We start from the raw sequence: 19,921 nt of genomic DNA on the forward strand, positions 1-19,921 counted from the left end.
TACTTTTCTGAGGAAACTCCATACTGTTTTCAGTAGTGGCTGCACCAGTTTGTAGTCCCACCAGTAGTGTATGAGGGTTCCCTTCTCTCCACATCCTCTCCAACACTTGTTTCCTGACTTGTTAATTATAGCCATTCTGACCGGAGTGAGGTGATATCTCATTGTAGTTTTGATTTGCATTTCCCCAATAGTTAAAGATGTTGAACATCTTTTCATGTGCCTGTTGGCCATCCATATATTTTCTTTGGAGAAATCTCTGTTCAGACCTTTTGCCCATTTTGTAATTAGGTTGTTGGTTTTTTTGTTGTTGAGATGTATGAGTTCTTTGTATATTTTGGATATTAACCCATTATCTGATATATGGTTAGCAAATATCCTCTCCCAGTTATTAGGGTGTCTTTTCATTTTGTTGATGGTTTCCTTTGCTGTGCAGAAGCTTTTTAGTTTGATGTAGTCCCAATTGTTTATTTTTTCTATTGTTCCCCTTGCCCAGTCCGACATGGTATTTGAAAAAATGCTGCTAAGACCGATGTCAAACAGCGTACTGCCTAGGTTTTCTTCTAGAAATTTCCTGGTGTCAGGTCTTACATTCAGAATTTCCTTCCTTTTTACAGCTGAATAATATTCTTTTATAGATATATACTGCATTTTGTTTCTCTGTGCATCTGTTGATGGACACTTGTTGCTTCTACTTTTTGACTGTTGTGAATAATACTGCTGTGAACATGGTGTAAAAATATCTGAAGTGGAATTGCTGGATCATATGATAATCCTATTTTGAATTTTTTGAGGAACCACCATACTATTTTCCATAATACCTATACCATTTTGAATTCCCACCACCAGAGCACAGGGCTTTCAGTTTCTCCACATCCTGGCCAACACATATTATTTTCTTCTTTTTGTTAATAGCCATCCTAATGGGTATGAAGTAGCATCTCACTATGATTTTGATTTGCATTTTCCTAATGATTAGTGATGTTGAACATTTTTTCATGTGCTTATTGGTCATTTGTATATCTTTTGGAGAAATACCTATTTAAGTTCTTTGCCCATTTTTAGATTTTTTTGAGTTGTAGAAGTTTATTTAGTCTAGATATTGATGCCTTATTAGATAATGATTTGCAAATATTTTCTTCTATTCCTTGGGTTCCCTTTCACTCTCTTTGATGTTGTCCTTTTAGGCATGACGTCTTTAATTTTGAACACAATTGTCTTTTTACACAGATTTATATCACTCTGACTTTTTAATTTTTGGTTAGAAAATGTGGTTGACTGTTACTGTCTATCAGCTCTAAAGCTCTCAGTGTGCTGGGCTCTGAACACAGGCAAGTGAAGACACTGTTTGAATTCTAAATTATGCGCTAAGGAGATAAGTAGCAAATGGCTAAACTTGCCTTTTGAATGTGGCAAAGTAAGATTTCTCTTTTTCTTTTTTAAAGATTGGCACTGGAGCTGACATCTGTTGCCAATCTTTTTTTTATTATTATTATTCTTCCCATCAAAGCCCCCCAGTACATAGTTGTGTGTTCTAGTTGTGGGTCCTTCTGGTTGTGCTCAGCATGGCCTGAGGAGTGGTGCCACCCACGTCCGCGTCCAGGATCAGTACTGGTGAAATCCTGGGCCACCGAAGCGGATCGCGCAAACTTAACCACTTGGCCACCGGGCTGGCCAGATTTCTCTCTCTCTTTTTTTTAACTTTGTAATGGAAAGCAAACTAAGCAATGGAGTAATGGACATTTCAAGTGTAAATCTGTTCATTTAAAGTAGACTCAAATATATAATTAAAAATTTCTGGATTTTAATTTCTATTTTATTTAAAAATGAATGGCAAAATTCTCAACTAAGCTCTGGTTTTGGAATGTGCCATATAGGCACTATCATGGTAACCTGATGATGGGAGGTCTGTATACTTGATTTTCTGGTGCTGTGAGACTGAAAGAACATTTAAGCTTTTTTCTACATTGAAATCCTCCTTCTTCTAGGTTGATCCCCCAAGTCCCAGGGCTGATGGTTTATTTGGACCTTCTGGCAGAGACTGTGAAAGAGATGGATGGTCCAGGATGCACAGCGGTAAGCTGCAAGTCCTCTCTCTTCATTGCTTTAGTTGCCATGGCTACCATCAGGCCTTTAACTTGGCATAGATTAACGAAAACAGAATGAGCTCTCACCAGAACCTGACTGTGTCGGCACCTGTATCTTGGACTTCCCACCTCCAAAACTGTGAGAAATAAATGTCTGTAGTTTGTCACCTAGTCCATGGTACTTTGTAATGGCAGCCTGAGAAGACTAATACAGATATTATCTTATGTGATATAGTTATTAAAAGCAGGAAATTAACAATGATATAATAATATTAACTAATCTATAAAGCTGAATGAGATTTTGCCACTTGTTTTAACAATATCTTTATAGCAAAAGAAATCCCACATCATGCATAGCCTTCAGTTGCCATGTCTCTTTAGTTTTCTTTAATATTGGTCAGTTCCTTAGTCTGTCTTTGTGTTTAATAACATTGATAATTTTGAAGTTATTTTGTAGAATGTCCAGTTAAATTGTAGAATGTCCCTCAATTTGAGTTTGTTTGATTTTCTCTCATGATTAGCTTTAGATTATTCGTTTTTCCCCAGAATACAACAGAGGAGATGTGTTACTCTCAGGTACATCATGTCAGGAGGTACGTGATGTTGCTTTGTTACTGGTGATGTTAATTTGCTCACTTGATTAAGATGGTGTCTGCTAGGTTTCTTCATCACAGAGGTGCTAATTCTTCCCTTTGTAATTCTGGGGAGATACTTTCAGACTATGTAATATCCTGTTACTCCTCAACTTTGACCCTTTTAGCATACATTGATGATTCTTGCCTGAAACAATTTATTGCCATGATGTTTGCTAAATAGTGATTTTTTTAATTCCATTATTATACGTTTATTACTTGCCTTTCTACTATACAGAGTTTTTCCTTCTCATTTCTCTAATTTTAATGCCCCTGTTCTTTTGAGTTGAGCAGTTATGTTTTGTTACTGCTCAAAATTGGGGTTCTCCTACCCAATGCACATAAAAAAAGCCAATTATTATGGCATCAGCTTTGGAGAAAAAAACCAGCTTTGTTGCTAGATCAATCTGCAGGGAGACAGGAGGCATATGTTCTCAGATCTCTCTCCCCAATTCGGGATTTGGGGTGAAATTTAAAAGATTAGGGAGAAGAATCTGGCACATGGAAACCCTGGCAGGGTGGGTTTTGGTTGGTGGGCATTCATAGTAAGATTTTAACCATTTATGGTATGGTGAGGAAGGGATTTTAACACCGGATCTTCCTGGGTGATGGACTCCCTTGCCTCTGATGAGAGTCCAACTTTCAACTTCTGGTCATGTCCTGGTCCTTTAGTTCCGTGGGAAGGAGAATCTTTGGTTCCACGGTCATTTCAGGTCAAGGTTTCCTCTTCTGTGCATGCTCTGGCTATGTGACTTGGCAGATTTTCTGAAAAACAACGCTTAATCACTCTGTTGATAAGAGATGGTGTCAATTCGAACTGGCTCTAGTGGGCCTATGGTTACATTTTGGGGTCTCATCAGCTACTTAAATACCTATGGAAATTTATGGTAGAGTCTCTTCAGTAGAGTGAATTTTCACTTGTGACTATCTTTAATGGAAATTCTCCTTGAACATTTTCTTGCAAATTATCATTTCATTTTTACGTAAGATTGTAATCTTCTATGAGCTTCCACTAATCCCTCTGTTTGAAGGTTATTGTTTGTAAAGTAAAATAAATTGGAAATAACATTCCAAATCCTAATAGGTCATATCTTGAGTAGAATGCAACAAATGGTAATATTCTGATGTTTTCTGAATACAATAGTATGTAGTCATCATGTATATACTTATTAGCAAAATATTTGTTTCAGCTTTTATTTGAATGTATGCCTCCTTGTCTCTTAGAGCAGCAGGCAGCTGAATAGTTTTTGTTTTAGGAACTTCTTTTTTAGTTTCTTTATTTCTCTAATCTTAAACATTTTTCACAGCTTGAGGTATAATTTATATAGCGTGAAATTCACCTGTTTTAAGTGTATAATTAAATGATTTTAATAAATTTGCACAGTTGTGAAATCACGACAATCCACTTTTAGAATGTTTCCATCGTCCCAAAGAGTTTCCTTATACCCGTTTGCAGTAAATCTGCATTCCCACCCTGATCCCCTGGATGGTTTCCACTTTTTAGCTATTATGAATAATGCTACTATGAACGTTTGCATTGAAGTCTTTGCAGGGATGTATGTTTTCATTTCTCTTGGATAGATACCTAGGAATGGAATTGCTGATTCATTTGGTAAATTTATTTAACTTTTTATGAAATTGCCAACTGTGCTACAATGTGGCTGCACCATTTGACATTCCTGCCAGCGGTGTATGAGGTTTCCAGTTTCCCTTCATCCTTGACATCACTTGTTATTGCCACTTTTTATTGTAACCATTCTAGTGGGTATGCAGTCCCAGCTCATTGTGGTTTTAATTTGCATTTGACTAGGGCATTGAGTGTTTTTTCACATGCTGATTAGCCATTTGTGTATCCTTTTTGAAGATCATCACTCTTCTAGTCACTGACTGGTAAGCAGGGAACTTGCTGTGTGCTAAACTTCACAGAAGAAGAAAAGTGAGGGGAAAAGTGTGAGACACTTGCTACCAAAACTTTGACTGCCATAGAAATAAGAAAGATAAAAATATTAGAGGTTGGACTAAACGGTTTCAGGTGAATATATCATAAGTGAACAAGAGATAGGAAACACTCTGTTATGTGCCTTTCCTTTTTAGAAGGTTGGATCCCCTGAAAGATATTAAACCCTGGTTTTGTTTTATAAAGCTGGACATCCTAGCTTTGCTTCTAGTTGTAGGGACTGATATATGTCAGACGCATTGGCTGCACACTCCATGAAGATTCGCGGGAGAGCAGGGGCCCACCTTAGAATGTTATGTGGGCATTGGGGTACCAGTAGAGTAAGTGCTGATAAAGAACTTTAAGGGAAGATGCTCTTTGAAGGTTCAAATAGGTACACACATTCAGCATCATGGAAGTTTTGCAATAGTAGTAGCACTAACTACTGGAATGGGCTTCAATTCCTTGAAGTTGTGAAAAGGAAAGATGAATACCCTTAACAATAGGGTGCTATGAAGGTTGCCAAGATAGGGATTGACTCATAGGGAACATGTACTGGCTATAATTGTCAGAATGGGGCTCAAGAACTACTTTGACAGAAAGAATGAGTTGATGCAGAAGTGCTGAGGTTTAGGTGAAAGCTTCTTAAGTCCTTGCTTAAAGTCAGGATTGGTCCTTTAGGACTGAGTCATATCTGACCATGTTGGGTGAGGGTCAGCTATGGAGAGAGGATGGATGCAGAGGCTCTAAGTTATCAGACTACTCCCACTGTGAATGGTGACTGTAGTACAAAGTGGGTCTTAATTTCTATACTAGATGGGTGCTAAGGAAATGTTTTGATGACTGATTGCCTCATTTTGTTTTTGACCAGTACTGTTACTCACTACTTGGTATTTGATTAATCGGATTATATATCACATCCATTTGGTTAACAAATCCAAATGTGATGTCGTTTTTGAAACTAAAGACACTTTTATTCTCCTGTGTGCTTTTGTTCTTGGGATAAGGAAATCTTCTACTATCCTTATATTAGTGGAAGTACCACTGAACTAATCGAAGACTTCAGCTCCGTTACTTGTTAGCTGTATAGAAAGTCAACCTCCTGAAATGTAACGTAGAAATAATAGCCAGTCTTAGGTGTTATATTAGTCTGCTCAGGCTGCCATCACAAAATAACGTAGAATGGGGGCTTAAACAACAGGTGTTTTTTTTTCTCACAGTTCTGGAGGCTGGTAAGCACAAGATCAAGGTGCTAGCAAGGTAGGTTGCCTTCTGAGATCTGTTTTCTTTGCTTATAGGCAGCTGTCATCTCACCGTATGCTCACATGACCTCTTCCGTGTGTGTGCATTGAGAAAGAGATTGTGAGAGAACACGTGTGAGCACGTGCATGTGTATGAGTGCAAACTCTGCGTCTCTTATTATAAGGGCACTCTTTCCATCATGAGGGCCCCACCCTCCTGACCTCATCTAACCCTAGTTACCACCCAAAGGTCCCATTTCCAAGTACCATCACTTTGAGGGTTAGGTCTTCAACATATGAATTTTAGGGGGACACAAACATGCAGTCCATATTTCATGAGGTCATTGGAGAATCAAATAATAGCTAAAATTTATCAAGTGTACATTTTCTGCTAACTGCTATTCTAAGTACTTATATTTCATTGGTTAATTACTCATGGTAACCTCAAGAATTTTAGATACTATTATTTACCACCATTTTACAGGTGACAAAACATGAGGTTTAAAGAAGCAAGTTGTTTAAGATCACACACACACACACACACACACACACGCACGCATGCACACGCACGTACTCTCTGAATTAGCTCTTTCTTTTTCTTCATGCTTTTAAGTGTGACCCATTCATTAAGGCCCAGGTCAACTTTCCCTTTCTTTAGGAAGTGTCTCCTGATTGCCTTCAACCTTGAGAGATTGATCTCTGATATGACTTTTTAATAGTGTTAATTGTCTGGACCATTCTCTTTTAGCCTGTTCTTTTATGCTGCTGTTAGTCAACTTTGTATAACTTAACCGAAATAAATTATAAGCATTTCACAACCATGGGCCATGACTTTTATCTCCTTTGTCTCCTGCATTTACAATATAGTTAGTGCCTAATTGTTGGTAAGAGTGATTAAATGTGAACACTGGGAAGCTTAATTTGTAAAAATGAAAGAAAATTATAAATCTATCTGAATTAGGGTAAGTTTATAAATGGTTTGTGGAAAGCAGAAGATATACTAGTGTTTTAATATATTGATACTTTTAATATTATATTAGCTGTCAGAAAGAATATATACCATGTCCAGAAATCATTACCTTACTTTTCAAAGTTAGCAAGTTTGGAAAATTCAGCTTAGTATGTTCTTAGAATTCTTTTATTTCTTCTGCTACTTGTGGCCATGCTGTACAGTAGACTTGACAGAGGAGGAGTTGAGCTGGGGTTTATTTTCATTTTGAATTTTAAAAAGCACTCGAAGTAAGTTAAATCTTACTTAATTAAATGGTGAAGTTGGCCTTGTGTGAAAGATGTTAATGTTTCAGCTATTCTCTATAATGATTCAGGACACTTGGAAAGCAAACGACATCTGTGCAGTAAAACAAAGATAATTAATTGACTGAATATAGGCTATCCTAGGTCTCTATCCATATAGCCATGTTTTTTTTCCTGGACAAAGTGGTTTGGGAAGGTAAAATACAGAATATTGGAATGCTTTTGATCATAATGTATGAGTAAGGAAGTAGAATTGCAAATGGTTCTGACTATCAATGTAACAGAGATTATAATACTTAAAAGTTGATTCTTGAAAGTTGACTCCTTTAAGTAATGAGTAAAACTCAAAATCTGCATCTACCATGTAGTGGTCCTTATCTTAGGGACCTTATCTTAGGGAGAGATTTAGAATAGTTTTATAACCCACTATGTCATAGATGCTGTGCTAGGGACTTTCATAAGTTGTATAATTTAATCATAACTATGACTCTCTGAGGTAAAGTGAGCATTGTCTTCATACTTTTATGAGGAATGAAACACAGATTAATTATATAACTTGACCAAATTAATATATCTGGAAAGTAGTGGAATCAGAAATTGAACCTAGGCTTGTTTGACTTAGAATTCAATAGTAATGATGTTGATGATGGTGTTGGTAATAATAGTTAACATTTATTTTGTTGCCTTACGTGTAATATCTAATGTAACCTTTCAAACAATATTATAGTTGAGGAATCTGAGACTCAGAAAGGTTAGGTAATGTGCCCAAGGGGTCATACATGAAATACTGGAGCCTGGACTGTCGTACAGATCTATTCATCAACAAGGTCTGTACACTATAGTATACTACCACCATCTAAAGCTCATCCTGTTTTCATTATACTCGCTTGATTCTAGCATCGATTTCAAGAATAGTAGGAATACATGTAGTTTGACAATATCTATCAAATCTATATATTGAAATTACATTTCATCATAAACTAATTTATCAACTAAAATTATCCATTTCATTTAGACAAATTAGTTTATCAATTAAAAATTAATCTGGTCTATATTCAGATATGTCCTACTCTAATGAAAGTAGTGCTTGTGAAATCAGTTACTGAAGGCCTGATACAGATTTTAACTTGTCATCTTTGCTTATGTAACATTGTTGACGGATTTTAAGATATTTCTGAAAACTGCTGTATGAATTAGAATCATAGAAGCAGAGTGACAGTAGCAGAAATCAAAGATGTAACCAAATTTTCTTCTTTTGCTATGAAATATGTTGGGTTTAATTCTTTTTTACATACTTTTTCAGATCACTCTCATCTTGGCTGCTACCGACCCAAGGATTATAAGGTATGTAGAATAAATTACAGAAGGATAATTGTCCTGGCTTTCAGAAAAAAGCATAAGTATGTTTCTTATATGTATAATCAGAGATTCTCACATTCATTTAGTCAAGAAAATGCACAGACAATAATTGTCATATTATGCTATGTTATTATTTTGGCTGTGTTGTCAAGTGGTAGAATAGACTTCATTGAATGTCTTCCTACAACTGTTTTGTGGCTTTTGATTGTTCATCTGGATTAATTATTTATTGAATGTGTTAGTCTATGTATATATGTGTGTATGTAAGAGGGAGAGACAAATAGAGAAATTGCTTGTTACTTTTAGTAATACCTCACACAGTAATATTTCTAAATTTTAGTCATTCATAGAGCATCCTCATAATTTATGCAATATTTTCATTCAACTTACGCTATTTTCTTTAAATTCACCATCTTTTTATTTATCTCACCAGTGTAATTGAAAAATCAATATCATATGCTTTAAATGGATGATAGCCTTAAAAAATATGGTGAAAACAAAACAATGTTACTAAATTCTGGCTAGGTAACCGTTGTTTTCCAAAGGCTCTGAGGCATGTTCTCTATTTCTTAAAATGAGATAAGCAACGATAGATGTAAGAGACATACCGATAGCTAACTGAGGATTTCTGAATGAAAGAGAATTGAAAAGAAAATACATTTTTTTCTTTGTGATTCAGTGTTGTGCAGTGTGTATCCATGTGCCATGCAAAATCCTCTTGTGTATCATCTAAAGTCATTTTGGGTAACGTATTAAATTATGTGCCACAGCAGTTCCTGTCCTACATTTTGAGAAGCAGTGCCTCAGACTTTGTATTTTCTGTCCCTAAGTGAAAGCTTCTTAATAAGAAGTGTTTTATATTTGGGAAAACAAAACAAAGAGCACAACTTTCCTTATAATACGTTTGTTTCTTTACTTGAAAACAGTCTATTTCGTGCTTACTGGCACTGAAGAGCATAGTGCTGTGCCTTGCTTTGAGTGTGATAAACGAAATATGGAATAGTTAAGTAACGAGTCAAGGCACCATGTGACTAAGGCTCAAATCTCCCATAGTGTCAGAATCAACCAGGTGGAACTTCATAAAAATTCATTCCAGGTCTGCTAAATTGAAATACTTGAGAACAGGGACTGGAAATTTTTATTTTTAACAACTTTCGAGGTGATTCTTATGCAGCTGTCTTGCCGTCTATGGGAGGATTGGCATTTGAGAACCATTAGTATAGACTATGAATATAGCGCTTACGAGGACAGAACTGTTCCTTGTATAGTGTTTGTGTAGAGTTGTGCTTGTGTTTAAGGCTGTCCCTGGAGGAGTATGAGCCTGGCATACTTCACCTGGTACTGACTCACCTGTTATGTGGAATTTACTCAAACACACACGCACACATACTTGCACACTGATGTGTGTAATATATATGCTCTTGCACAGACACGCATGCATGCACACACACCTGCATACCTGCGCACACATACACACATCAAAAACATAATGTTCAGTGTCTTGCATGGGGCCAAGGGAAGCCACCTTAGTTGTCCTACCTAAGGAACAAGCCTGTCTTTGTACATTTCCTTCAAGTCATACGTCACAGTTTATAATGATGTATTTATTTTCATCTTTATTGAAAGTCTTCCTGTTTTACTAACCTGTAAGTCCCAGGATGGCAAGGATCTTATTGATCTTGCTTGTTGGTAATTGCTAGTACCTAGCAGATTGTCTGACACATAGTGTGGATTCCTAAAATATGTGTATTGTATGAGTGGATTATTATGAGAAAGCAAGTAAACCAAAAATATAAAAGTACAGAATGAAGAGAAAGGGATAAAGTTTATAAGACGCTAATTTTTATCCAAAGCTAACAATAGTCCAGCTCTACGTTGGCTGGTCCATTTAAAGACAGGTGTGTATTTGGAACGCTCTCTTCTAAATGAATTGTTTAAAGGACTGCACTTCTGTCTGTCTTTAAGTTCCCTCAGCCTCACCTCTGGAGTCTTCACTTTTAGGGTTAGAGTAGAAATTGATTATTCCTGCTACCCTTGTAAGGCAATAGATGGTAAATGAGCTTACAGGATTATTTTTGTAATGAGGAGATAGATTTTCATAGAAATACATATGCAGTATTGAACACTGCTGTATTTTCTATGGAAAGAAAAAAGATTGTTTCCTTATAGGCATATAGTAGCTGGTTAATAAATATTCCAGTGGTGGAACTCTATAGGATTTCTGCAAGGAAAGAGTTATGAAGCTAGGAATGCTTGCAAAAAATTTTCTAGAAAAGTGGGACTTTGCCTGAGTTCTTTTGAGAAATATATTTTGCGTAGGCAAGAGAAGAGAGAGGAGTGTCTTCAGAAGGAAAGCAATATGAAAAAGTCTTGGAGTTTGGAATAAGTACAATGTCCTGGGAGAAAAGAGAAACTACTGGTCTGGCTTGAGTGGATGATATATATTGAGGAATAATGGCTACTTAACATCCTTACTTTCTATTTTTTCTACTTCTCTATACCTATTTTATCTGCTGCTTCTCTCTTTAAGATTTCTAGTTGCTTGATCATTATTTGTTCTTTTGACCAAACTCAACTCTCTTCACCCTGGATGCATTATAATCAGCTGTTCTATAATTACTTATGTTCTTCTAGTCTCATTTCTTTTCTGTTTTTTTTTTTTTTTTTTTTTGAGGAAGATTAGCGCTGAGCTAACTACTACCATTCCTCCTCTTTTTGCTGAGGAAGGCTGGCCCTGAGCTAACATCCCTGCCCATCTTCCTCTATTTTATATGTGGGATGCCTGCCACAGCATGGCTTGCCAAGCGGTGCCATGTCTGCACCCAGGATCCGAACCTGCAAACCCCAGGCCGCTGAAGTGGAACGTGCGTACTTAACCACTGCGCCACTGGGCTGGCACCTCTTTTCTGTTCTACCATTACTCCATCCAGAATCCTTGGCTTCTTCTCTCCCATATGTGTAGTTCCATATGTCTTGTGTATAATAGGCATTCATTTAATACATTGTTCTCAGTGAGGATCATACCATTCTCATAGTGGCAGTTGAGACGTTTACAGGGATGTTTTGTTATTATAGTCACTTAGGGGAAGTGCTCTTGGCATTTAATGAGCAGGGATGCTGGGTGTTCTACAGAGGGTGGGACCGTTCTGAACAGTGAGGACTTCTCCTGTCCCACATGGCTTTCAGCTGCCTCACCGACCATTGTGGAGGTGAAAAGCATGTTCATAATTATTAGAACCAGCCTAACTCTACATAAAACACAGCATTTTTTGGTGTTTTAAGATACCACGTATATTAAAGGAGTAGGGGTATAGTACAGAGATTATGCTTTGTTGTGTTAAAAATATACGGTGTGACATTACACCATGATGAAGCCTGTGACTGCTCTTTTATTGTCCTGATTTTGTTGTACGGAATGGTTATGATCTTCTTACATTTTTAAACTCCAAACTTATTTGTAGAAGTTTTATATAGGTGAGTGCAAGCTCACTTACTTGTAAGCTCACAGATACTTCGTGAGCTCACAAAGGCTTATTTGTGCAAGCGAGTGCAAGCATCCATTATGTTTTCTAGAGTAGTTGTATTTGAGCATTTTCATATTGAAGTACATTTTATAAGTCATGTTCCTTTTATTTCTCTGTATACTACAGTTGGAATAATACATTGATTTTTGTTTCAAAAATATGTAAATATGTAGATTACATTTTCAATACATTTTATTTCATGATATAGAAGAGGACAATACAAAATACTTGTTTTTAAAATGAAGCCTGTCTTAATCAGCTTGGGCTACCGTAACAAATACGATAGGCTGCATGGTTTAAACCATGGGAATTTGTTTTCTCAGTTCTGGAGGCTGGGAAGTCCAAGATCAGGGTGACACCTTATCCGGTTCGGGTGAGAACTCTTTTCCTGGCTTACAGACAGCTGCCTTCTCACTCCATCCTCACGTGGCAGAGAGAGATTGAGTGAGCTCTGTGGCATCTTTTTGTATAAGAACACTAATCCCATCAGATTAGGGGCTCACCCATATAATCATTTAACCTTAATTCCTTACTCCGAATATTGTTAGGTTGGAGGTTAGGGGTTCAACATAGGAATTTTGAGGGTATCCAATTCAGTACATAGCAGAGGCTTGGGGACTAAGGGTTGAAAAATCCCTGATGCCGTGTGTAGTCAGGATGCGAGTTAGTACACGGATACGTAGATACGATAGAGTGCTTCTGGAAAGGAGCATGGAGCCCATTTTACCTGGCCTGTACAAACGTGCCCTTTCTGGCTTTCATTTGACCTGCGATGCAGCTTCATCGTTTTGTTCTCTTGTTAATTCTCTTACACAGTCCAGTTTGGACTAAGAAGTATCTTCTTGTTTTCTCTATATGACTTCACATTTTACCTGTTGAGGAAAATGTGGGTCAACTGTTGGATGGAATTGTTCTGAGTTGTCTTCATTTCTACTTCAATCTTCCTGTTAATCTTCACTTTTTTTCCCTTCTATTTTGCCTTCTAAATAAGGTTAACACCTTCTCTGGCACTTCTGATTTCTTTATTGACTCTATCTCTTTTGGCCACAAACATAATAAAATCAACTTTTATTTGTATAATGGATTCCTATTTTAAAGCTTTTTTATATTGATTATATCACTGAATTATCTGCAGCCTTATAAACTGAACAGGAATTTTTATTCTCATCTAAATGACAGAAAACAGTTTCTGCAAAGCTCTCTGAAAAAGAACATACCGGGGCCGGCCTGGGGGCGCAGCAGTTAAGTTCACATGTTTCACTTCTCAGAGGCCTGGGGTTCGCTGGTTTGGATCCCGGGTGTGGACATGGCACCGCTTGGCAAAAGCCATGCTGTGGTAGGCGTCCCACATATAAAGTAGAGGAAGATAGGCACAGATGTTAGCTCAGGGCCAGTCTTCCTCAGCAAAAAGAGGAGGATTGGCAGCAGATGTTAGCTCAGGGCTAATCTTCCTCAAAAAAAAAAAAGAAAAACGAAAAGAACATACCCCTCAGTCTGCTGCCCTCTATATTTATCATCCTCTCTTTCTCCTTCCTTTTGCTGCTAGACACTCAAATGGACATTGCTTCCACTTCTTTATCCATTACTCCTAGAATATTTCGGAAAAATGAATTTTATGAGAACTTTCAAAACTGAAGAGTTCTAATACCTCTTTAAAAGAGATAGGAAACCATCTTAGTGGAATTGAGAAGCAGACATGGCTTTAGGCAAAATTGTGAATGCATGTGGAATATATGGTTGATTGCTAGAAGCCTTACATCACTTTCAACATCCTCACATACCTAGCATTGCCTTATTACACTGGGTGCCTTTTGATTTACCAGAATAGGGACTTAATATGTCTTTCTAGACTCATGAAGCTAAGCGTTATGTCTTGCTCATTCTATCCTCACTGGCTAGCAAGGCATATGGTATCTGATGGAGACTTACATATTGTTTGAATGCATGAGTGAACATCACATCAAGTTCAGAGTTTTCTGTTTAGATTTCTCTGGGGCCTATAATTTAGCTTCTTCTGTTGCTCCTGAACTCACACACTCTGTTCCCATTATGTCATCACTATCCTTCTTATCCAAGTCATGTTTATATTTCTAGCTCTGTATTTTAACTCACCCAATTTATTATGGTAGTGCTAGGTGTTCTTACAAACTCTGGTATTTCAGTGTCATAACACAATAGAAATTATTTTTGTAATAGTCCGGTGCACCTGTGAAGGCACACCTGCTTCTTAGAAGCCTGGAAGCAAACAACTCCCTTCTTATATTCCATTACAAGAGCTAGTCACATGGCCATATCTAGAAGGAAGGGGAGGGCAACAGATATTTGTTCAGGGCGAATCTTCCTCAGCAGGGAAAAAAAAAAAGAAAGAAAAGAAAAAGTCTTAATGGGTTTTTGTTGTTGCTCAAAGCCTTTTCCTGTCTTAACCTTGTACATTTCAGGGTCCACAAGGAGTTGGCTTTCACTTTTCCTGACCTGAGAACTCCTCAATTACTAGAATCTATCACTTCTACTCTCCAATCAGTCCATTCTTTCCTGAACTCATCACTTTCTTGAAATCTCTTGCTAAATACAAGTAAAAGCCAACATACACTGCTACTCTTGTCCTTTCCAGCAATATTCCTAGAGATATAAGCTTGAAAGTTATGTGGTCTATCCTCCAAGCTATTGCAGGCCACAGTTTTATTAAATATTTTGCCACTGCATTACATGGATCTTAAATTTTCCATCCTCAAATATCTATTCCCTTGCTTCCTGCACCCGACTGATAAGACAGTGCATATTTAGATTTATGTTAAAGCCAGTACAGTAAGCTACCGATTTCTGAATTGGTTGGGGTAATGCTATTTGCTATGGAAATAAACCTCCAGACTTCAGAAGGTTAATATAATAGAAATTTAGTTTTTATTCACATAATAGTTGGAGTGAGGGTGCTTTTGCTCTGCATGCTATTTTCTCCGTGCAGTGACCCATCTTATGACTTTGGCTTGCCCTGGAGCTTTGTTGTCCTCTTCACATGGTGGAAAATGAAGAAGAAGGTGAAGAAGGCATATCTTTTTCTTAAAAACCTTGGCCTGAATTGACACATAGCATTCTTGCCTACACTCTATTGCCAAGAACTAATCACGTGGCTACACCTAGATGCAAGGATTTCTTCTCAACAATAATTCTACTTTGGAGGAGGGAAAGATGAATTGTAGTGGAAAGCTGGCCATTCCTGCCACAGCTAGAATGTCTTGTCTCTCTCCCCTCCCAATTTCTCTCTTCCCCTTTAAGAAAGATGTGACTGAAACCCTATTATTTGGAAATAAAAATTTAGCAAAACTAGAAATTATCTCTGCCCTCATGGATATTCACCATAATGAGGGAGACAGATATCAACAAAATCACAAAATCAATATATACTTGGAACTGTGATAAATGTCATGAGGGACGTGTACACTAGCTTGGACATTTTATGCTAAGAGGATTTGATCTGGTGAAGGAGGATGGAAAAAGCATCTTGAGGATTAGTGATTGCTCTGGAGCTCGGAAGATAAATAGGAATTCACTACATGAAAAGGAGGGAAGAACATATGCAGGAGAAAAGGGGAAATAGCATTTATAAAGGTTCAGTGGCTAGGCAACTAAAAAACCAGTCTTACTAGAAGTGAAAGACATGGTATAAACTGAGGCTGGTGTAGTGGATAGGAGTCAAATCTTTTAAGCTGTGTTAGAAATTTTGGCGATTATCTTAAGTACAATGGGAAGCAAATGAAATTGTTTTAAACAGCAAAGTCACATGGTTGGATTTGTACTTTGAATATATCATTCTTGCGTGCAGTATGGAAAATGGATTGGCTTGGGAAAAGACTGGATACTAGCAGACAAGTTAGTGGTCAGTGTGAGAAACGGTGGTAGCTTCCTCTGCGTGGTGGGAGCGGAGGTGTATAGCAGTGGGGATATTAGACAGGATTAATGCTGATAGAAAAGCGGACTTAACAAATGGAAAAGATATACTATGTTCTCGTAGAGAAAGACTCAATATCATAGAGATGTTCTACTTAATTTGAAAATTAATAAGATCTCAATAAGAATATCTCTAAGGTTTTTTTTTTTAATTCCAGGAACTAGGCAAAAATAGCCAGGAAAACTTTGAAAGCAGGGAGCATTGAAAGGAGCTGAGCCATGCAATGTTAAGAATGACTCTTAGATTCCTCATTTTCACAACTCGGTGTTTGATGACACCGTTTATTGAGATAGGAAAATGTGTAAAGGCTGGTTTGGAGTTCACAGAATTCTGAATTCGGCAGCAAATTTCTGTTTATCTTGTTTAGACTTTGGCGAGTCTGACAGTGGCTTTCAGCTGAGAAACAGACCAGAGCTTAAAAATCAACCATATGGCACTTGTATTCTGAAGGAGATTTAATTTTAAGAAGTTATTAGCCTTTGTTTGTGGCAGGTCAGATGGGAAGGAAAGCAGACAGAAGGGAGGATAGGGATCTGAGGTAAGGGAGGAGCTCAGGACAGGGCGTGAGGAAGCCTGGGATAAAGGCTGTTTCTTTCAAGTTAGGATGTGGGGGTACCTGAAAGAGCCGTAGCTTGAAATTTTCACATTTTTTTAATTTGCCTTGGCCAGGGATTTTTTTTTCCTGCGGGAGGTTTTTGTTTGTTTGTTTGTTTCCCAGCAAATCTCTTTAGGAAGCAATTTTTGGAATCTGAATTTGTTTTTTTGAAATTTTGTCATGCCAGTTAAGAAATGAAAACCATTGAATGTGTGGGATTTTGCTCCATTTCATTCTATGACATCTTTCAGACAAACGGTTTTGTTCGTATAAAAAATTCTCCAAAGTGGCCCCTGTAATTCTCAAATATCCTTAGTGAAATTAATGCTGTTCAGCATAATAAATGTGTGATTTAAAATTATAGTGTGAATACGTGTAAGAAGCTTGAATCCAACTTAAAGGAGACATGGACCTAAGCTGAAACACACACAGAAGAGTCTGGTGGTATGTTGGTCAGTGTGTGGCTTGTATGCCTTGTGTCTTGGGGCCCAGCCTAGTGGTTTGTGTCTTAAATTGGAGACCTGACAGATCTGCAATTCTGGGAAGACAGAAGGTTTAGAAGCAGTTTCTCCCAGAGGCGTTTTCTCCCATGGAGAAAATAAGAAAAAATTAAGGAAAGTTTTCATGATATTTTGACAAGTGACCCAGAGCAAAGTTTTTACTGTAAGGATTCTGGTATGATGAGGACACCTGAGCCTGTCAGTCCTCGGGCCTGGCTCGAGGATGGATTTAGTAGCTTATGCCCATTCACTTCCCTAGGAACGTCTTCTTATAGACTCACAACAAAAAGTGACAAAGACAGACAGAGACGTACTAGTGTTGTTAGTAATAAGACACATTTCTACCTGGAATACAATTTTTCAAATATGATCAGATAAGGAAAAGATTACTAAAAGGGTTCTGCATCCCTGCAAGGCAAAATAACTCAGCATTTGGGAGCTTTAACAAAAGGAAATTAGAGCCCAGACTCAACACCAAGATTCACTCACCTCACCATTGTAGTCAGAGAGACCCCCCCCAAGGAAAGAGGCTCAAGAAGTCTCAGAGGAATGCACTACTTCTTAGTTGAGGGTCTTAGCTGTGACAGTAAGGGGAGTCTCTTGGGATCTTACTGAATTTCCAGGATTATTAACTGACAACTCACCAAAGACTACCACAATAACTGAATAACCTGTTGATACCAAGCAAAGCTGAGTTTATGACATAGTGCAGTAAGGGAGGGCACCAACTTTAAAGTCTCAGTAGTGTCTCTGAAAGGGGAAGGTTAAGGAGAGATATTTAGTAAAGGGTTTTGGGGTCTGGACTCCAGTGTTTTATGATAGGGCTTTTATGAGGGAATCTAATTGGCAAAGTTTGTGATATAAAAGTTTAGGGGGCCAGCCCGGTGGCATAGTGGTTGGGTTTGTGCATTCTGCCTTGGTGGCCTTGGGTTTGCGGGTTCACATCCCGGACATGAACCTGGCACTGCTCATTAAGCCACACTGTGGCGGGATCCCACGTAAAACAGAGGAAGATTGGCACAGATGTTAGCTTAGTGACAGTCTTCCTCAAGCAAAAAGAGGAAGATTGGCAACAGATGTTGGCTTAGGGCCAATCTTCCTCAGCACCGCCCCCCCCCCCCCCCAGCCGAAAAGTTTAGGATTAATGGACACAAAGGTTGGGTCTTAAAGCAAACCTTGATAAGCAAACAGTTATTGGATAAGGAAGGGATTTGTCCCGTTGATTTGTCCCATTGAATGATCTGTTGTCCTGGGGAAGGAACTGTTTGCCCAGATTAAGAATCTATTGTTTCAAGAAGGAAGCTGATTGATGATTGAGCAGACTGTTGTTCAGGTAGATGATTTATGGGAAGTTCCTGAAGCAAATAGTGAAGTTATTACATGGTTTATAGCATTATTTTCCTGGCAAGAATTTCTTAGAACTCAGGTAAAATCGTGTTGAGGTAGATGAGCCTCAGTGCTTTATTCTGTTAAGCTGTGTGAATGCATGTGGTCTCGGTTCCCACGTCTTACTAAAGTTATACATGCTTTTTCATTAATGTGTTACACATTGTTTGTTAGATTTATCCCTAGAAAACTTATAGTTTTGGTTCCCATTGTAAATAGTCTTTTATATAAAATTAGATTTTTTATGTTTTACTGATGTTTGAAAGTAATTTTTGTATAACATTCTTGTCTTAGATGTTCTTGAATTTTTTTGTAGAGGAAAACATATCATCTATAAATAGTGAATTTTATTTCTGCCTTTCAGATTATTTCTTTGTCTTGACTTACTAGAATCTGCAATACGATGTTGAATAGAGGTGGTGGTTGATAGTGGATGTGGCAGAGACATTTATTGTTATTGGCTATTTGAGTCCTCTCCCGTGTTTTCAAGCCCTCTTCCAGGTGTGTGGAGCCTATGGGCTAGCCAGTCGGCTGTGAGTGGAAATTATGTGGATCACTTCCAGGACGAGGCGTAGGACTGAGCTGAACTCTCTCTCATTACTGTGACAATGAGGCCTTATATTCTGTGGTCCAGCTATAAGCTGTTCTGCATGTGTCATCAGCACGGGTCCTTGGGTAATTTTGTGAAGTGTAATTTCTCTTGCTAACCTGTATTACCATAAAGCACAAGTAAAAATGAACATTTATTATGTTAATCCACTGATTTTCAACCGTAATTTGCTACTGCAGCATAGCCTAATATGCTGCAGCATAGACTTAAACGGTGTGCATTCTTATCTTGATACTGTGTTTGATAGGATCATGTCTAAGGTTTTACACCTAAGAATGTTGTTTGCAGTAGGTTTTTGTTAGATATCTCAGCAAGTTAAGGAAGTTCCCTTTGAAATTCCTTGTTTGGAAAGAATATCTATTTTTTAATTATGGGTGGATGTTGAATATCATTGAATGTGTTTTTTCAGCATCTATTGAATTGATAATGATTTTTTATAGTGAATTAATAGATTTTCTAGTGATAACCCACCCTTGTATTCTTTGAGTAAACCCAACTTGGTTATGTTGTATTCTTTTTTTTTAAACATTACTGAATTTAATGTGTTAATATTTTATTTCAGATTTTTTCCATATATAGTCACTAGTAAGTCACTAGAGGGTGGTCTGTAATTACCTTTCATCTGCTTTCCTTGAATGGTTTGGTAGCGTTGTTATGATTCACATCATAAAATTAGTTGGGGGATGTTTTCTTTCCTTCTTGGGAACAGTTTGTCAGTTTGCTCCTGAGCTCTGTGTATTGGCTTGTTAGTAGATCGGATTGTGAGCCCATCTTCTGTGGGACTTTATAGGCATCCAGTGAGGCTTGGGCTGTGGGACTTTTCCATTTGTCTCTGCCATGGATCTCATATGTCA

At 37.7% G+C, this 19,921-nt stretch overlaps 1 protein-coding gene across 2 annotated transcripts in view; it reads left to right on the plus strand.

Moving 5' to 3' along the window:
* The window catches only part of SPATA6 (spermatogenesis associated 6), a 121,386-nt gene that overhangs the window by 53,048 nt on the left and 48,417 nt on the right, over positions 1-19,921 (plus strand). For both annotated transcript variants that reach the window (XM_070592592.1, XM_070592583.1), the window contains exons 8-9: positions 1,986-2,073; positions 8,451-8,491. In XM_070592592.1, the coding sequence (XP_070448693.1) occupies positions 1,986-2,073; positions 8,451-8,491 (129 nt within the window). The remainder of the gene's footprint in view (positions 1-1,985; positions 2,074-8,450; positions 8,492-19,921) is intronic.

This window comes from Equus przewalskii, chromosome 2 (genome assembly GCF_037783145.1).
Source record: "Equus przewalskii isolate Varuska chromosome 2, EquPr2, whole genome shotgun sequence".
NCBI classification, from domain to species: Eukaryota; Metazoa; Chordata; class Mammalia; order Perissodactyla; family Equidae; genus Equus; species Equus przewalskii.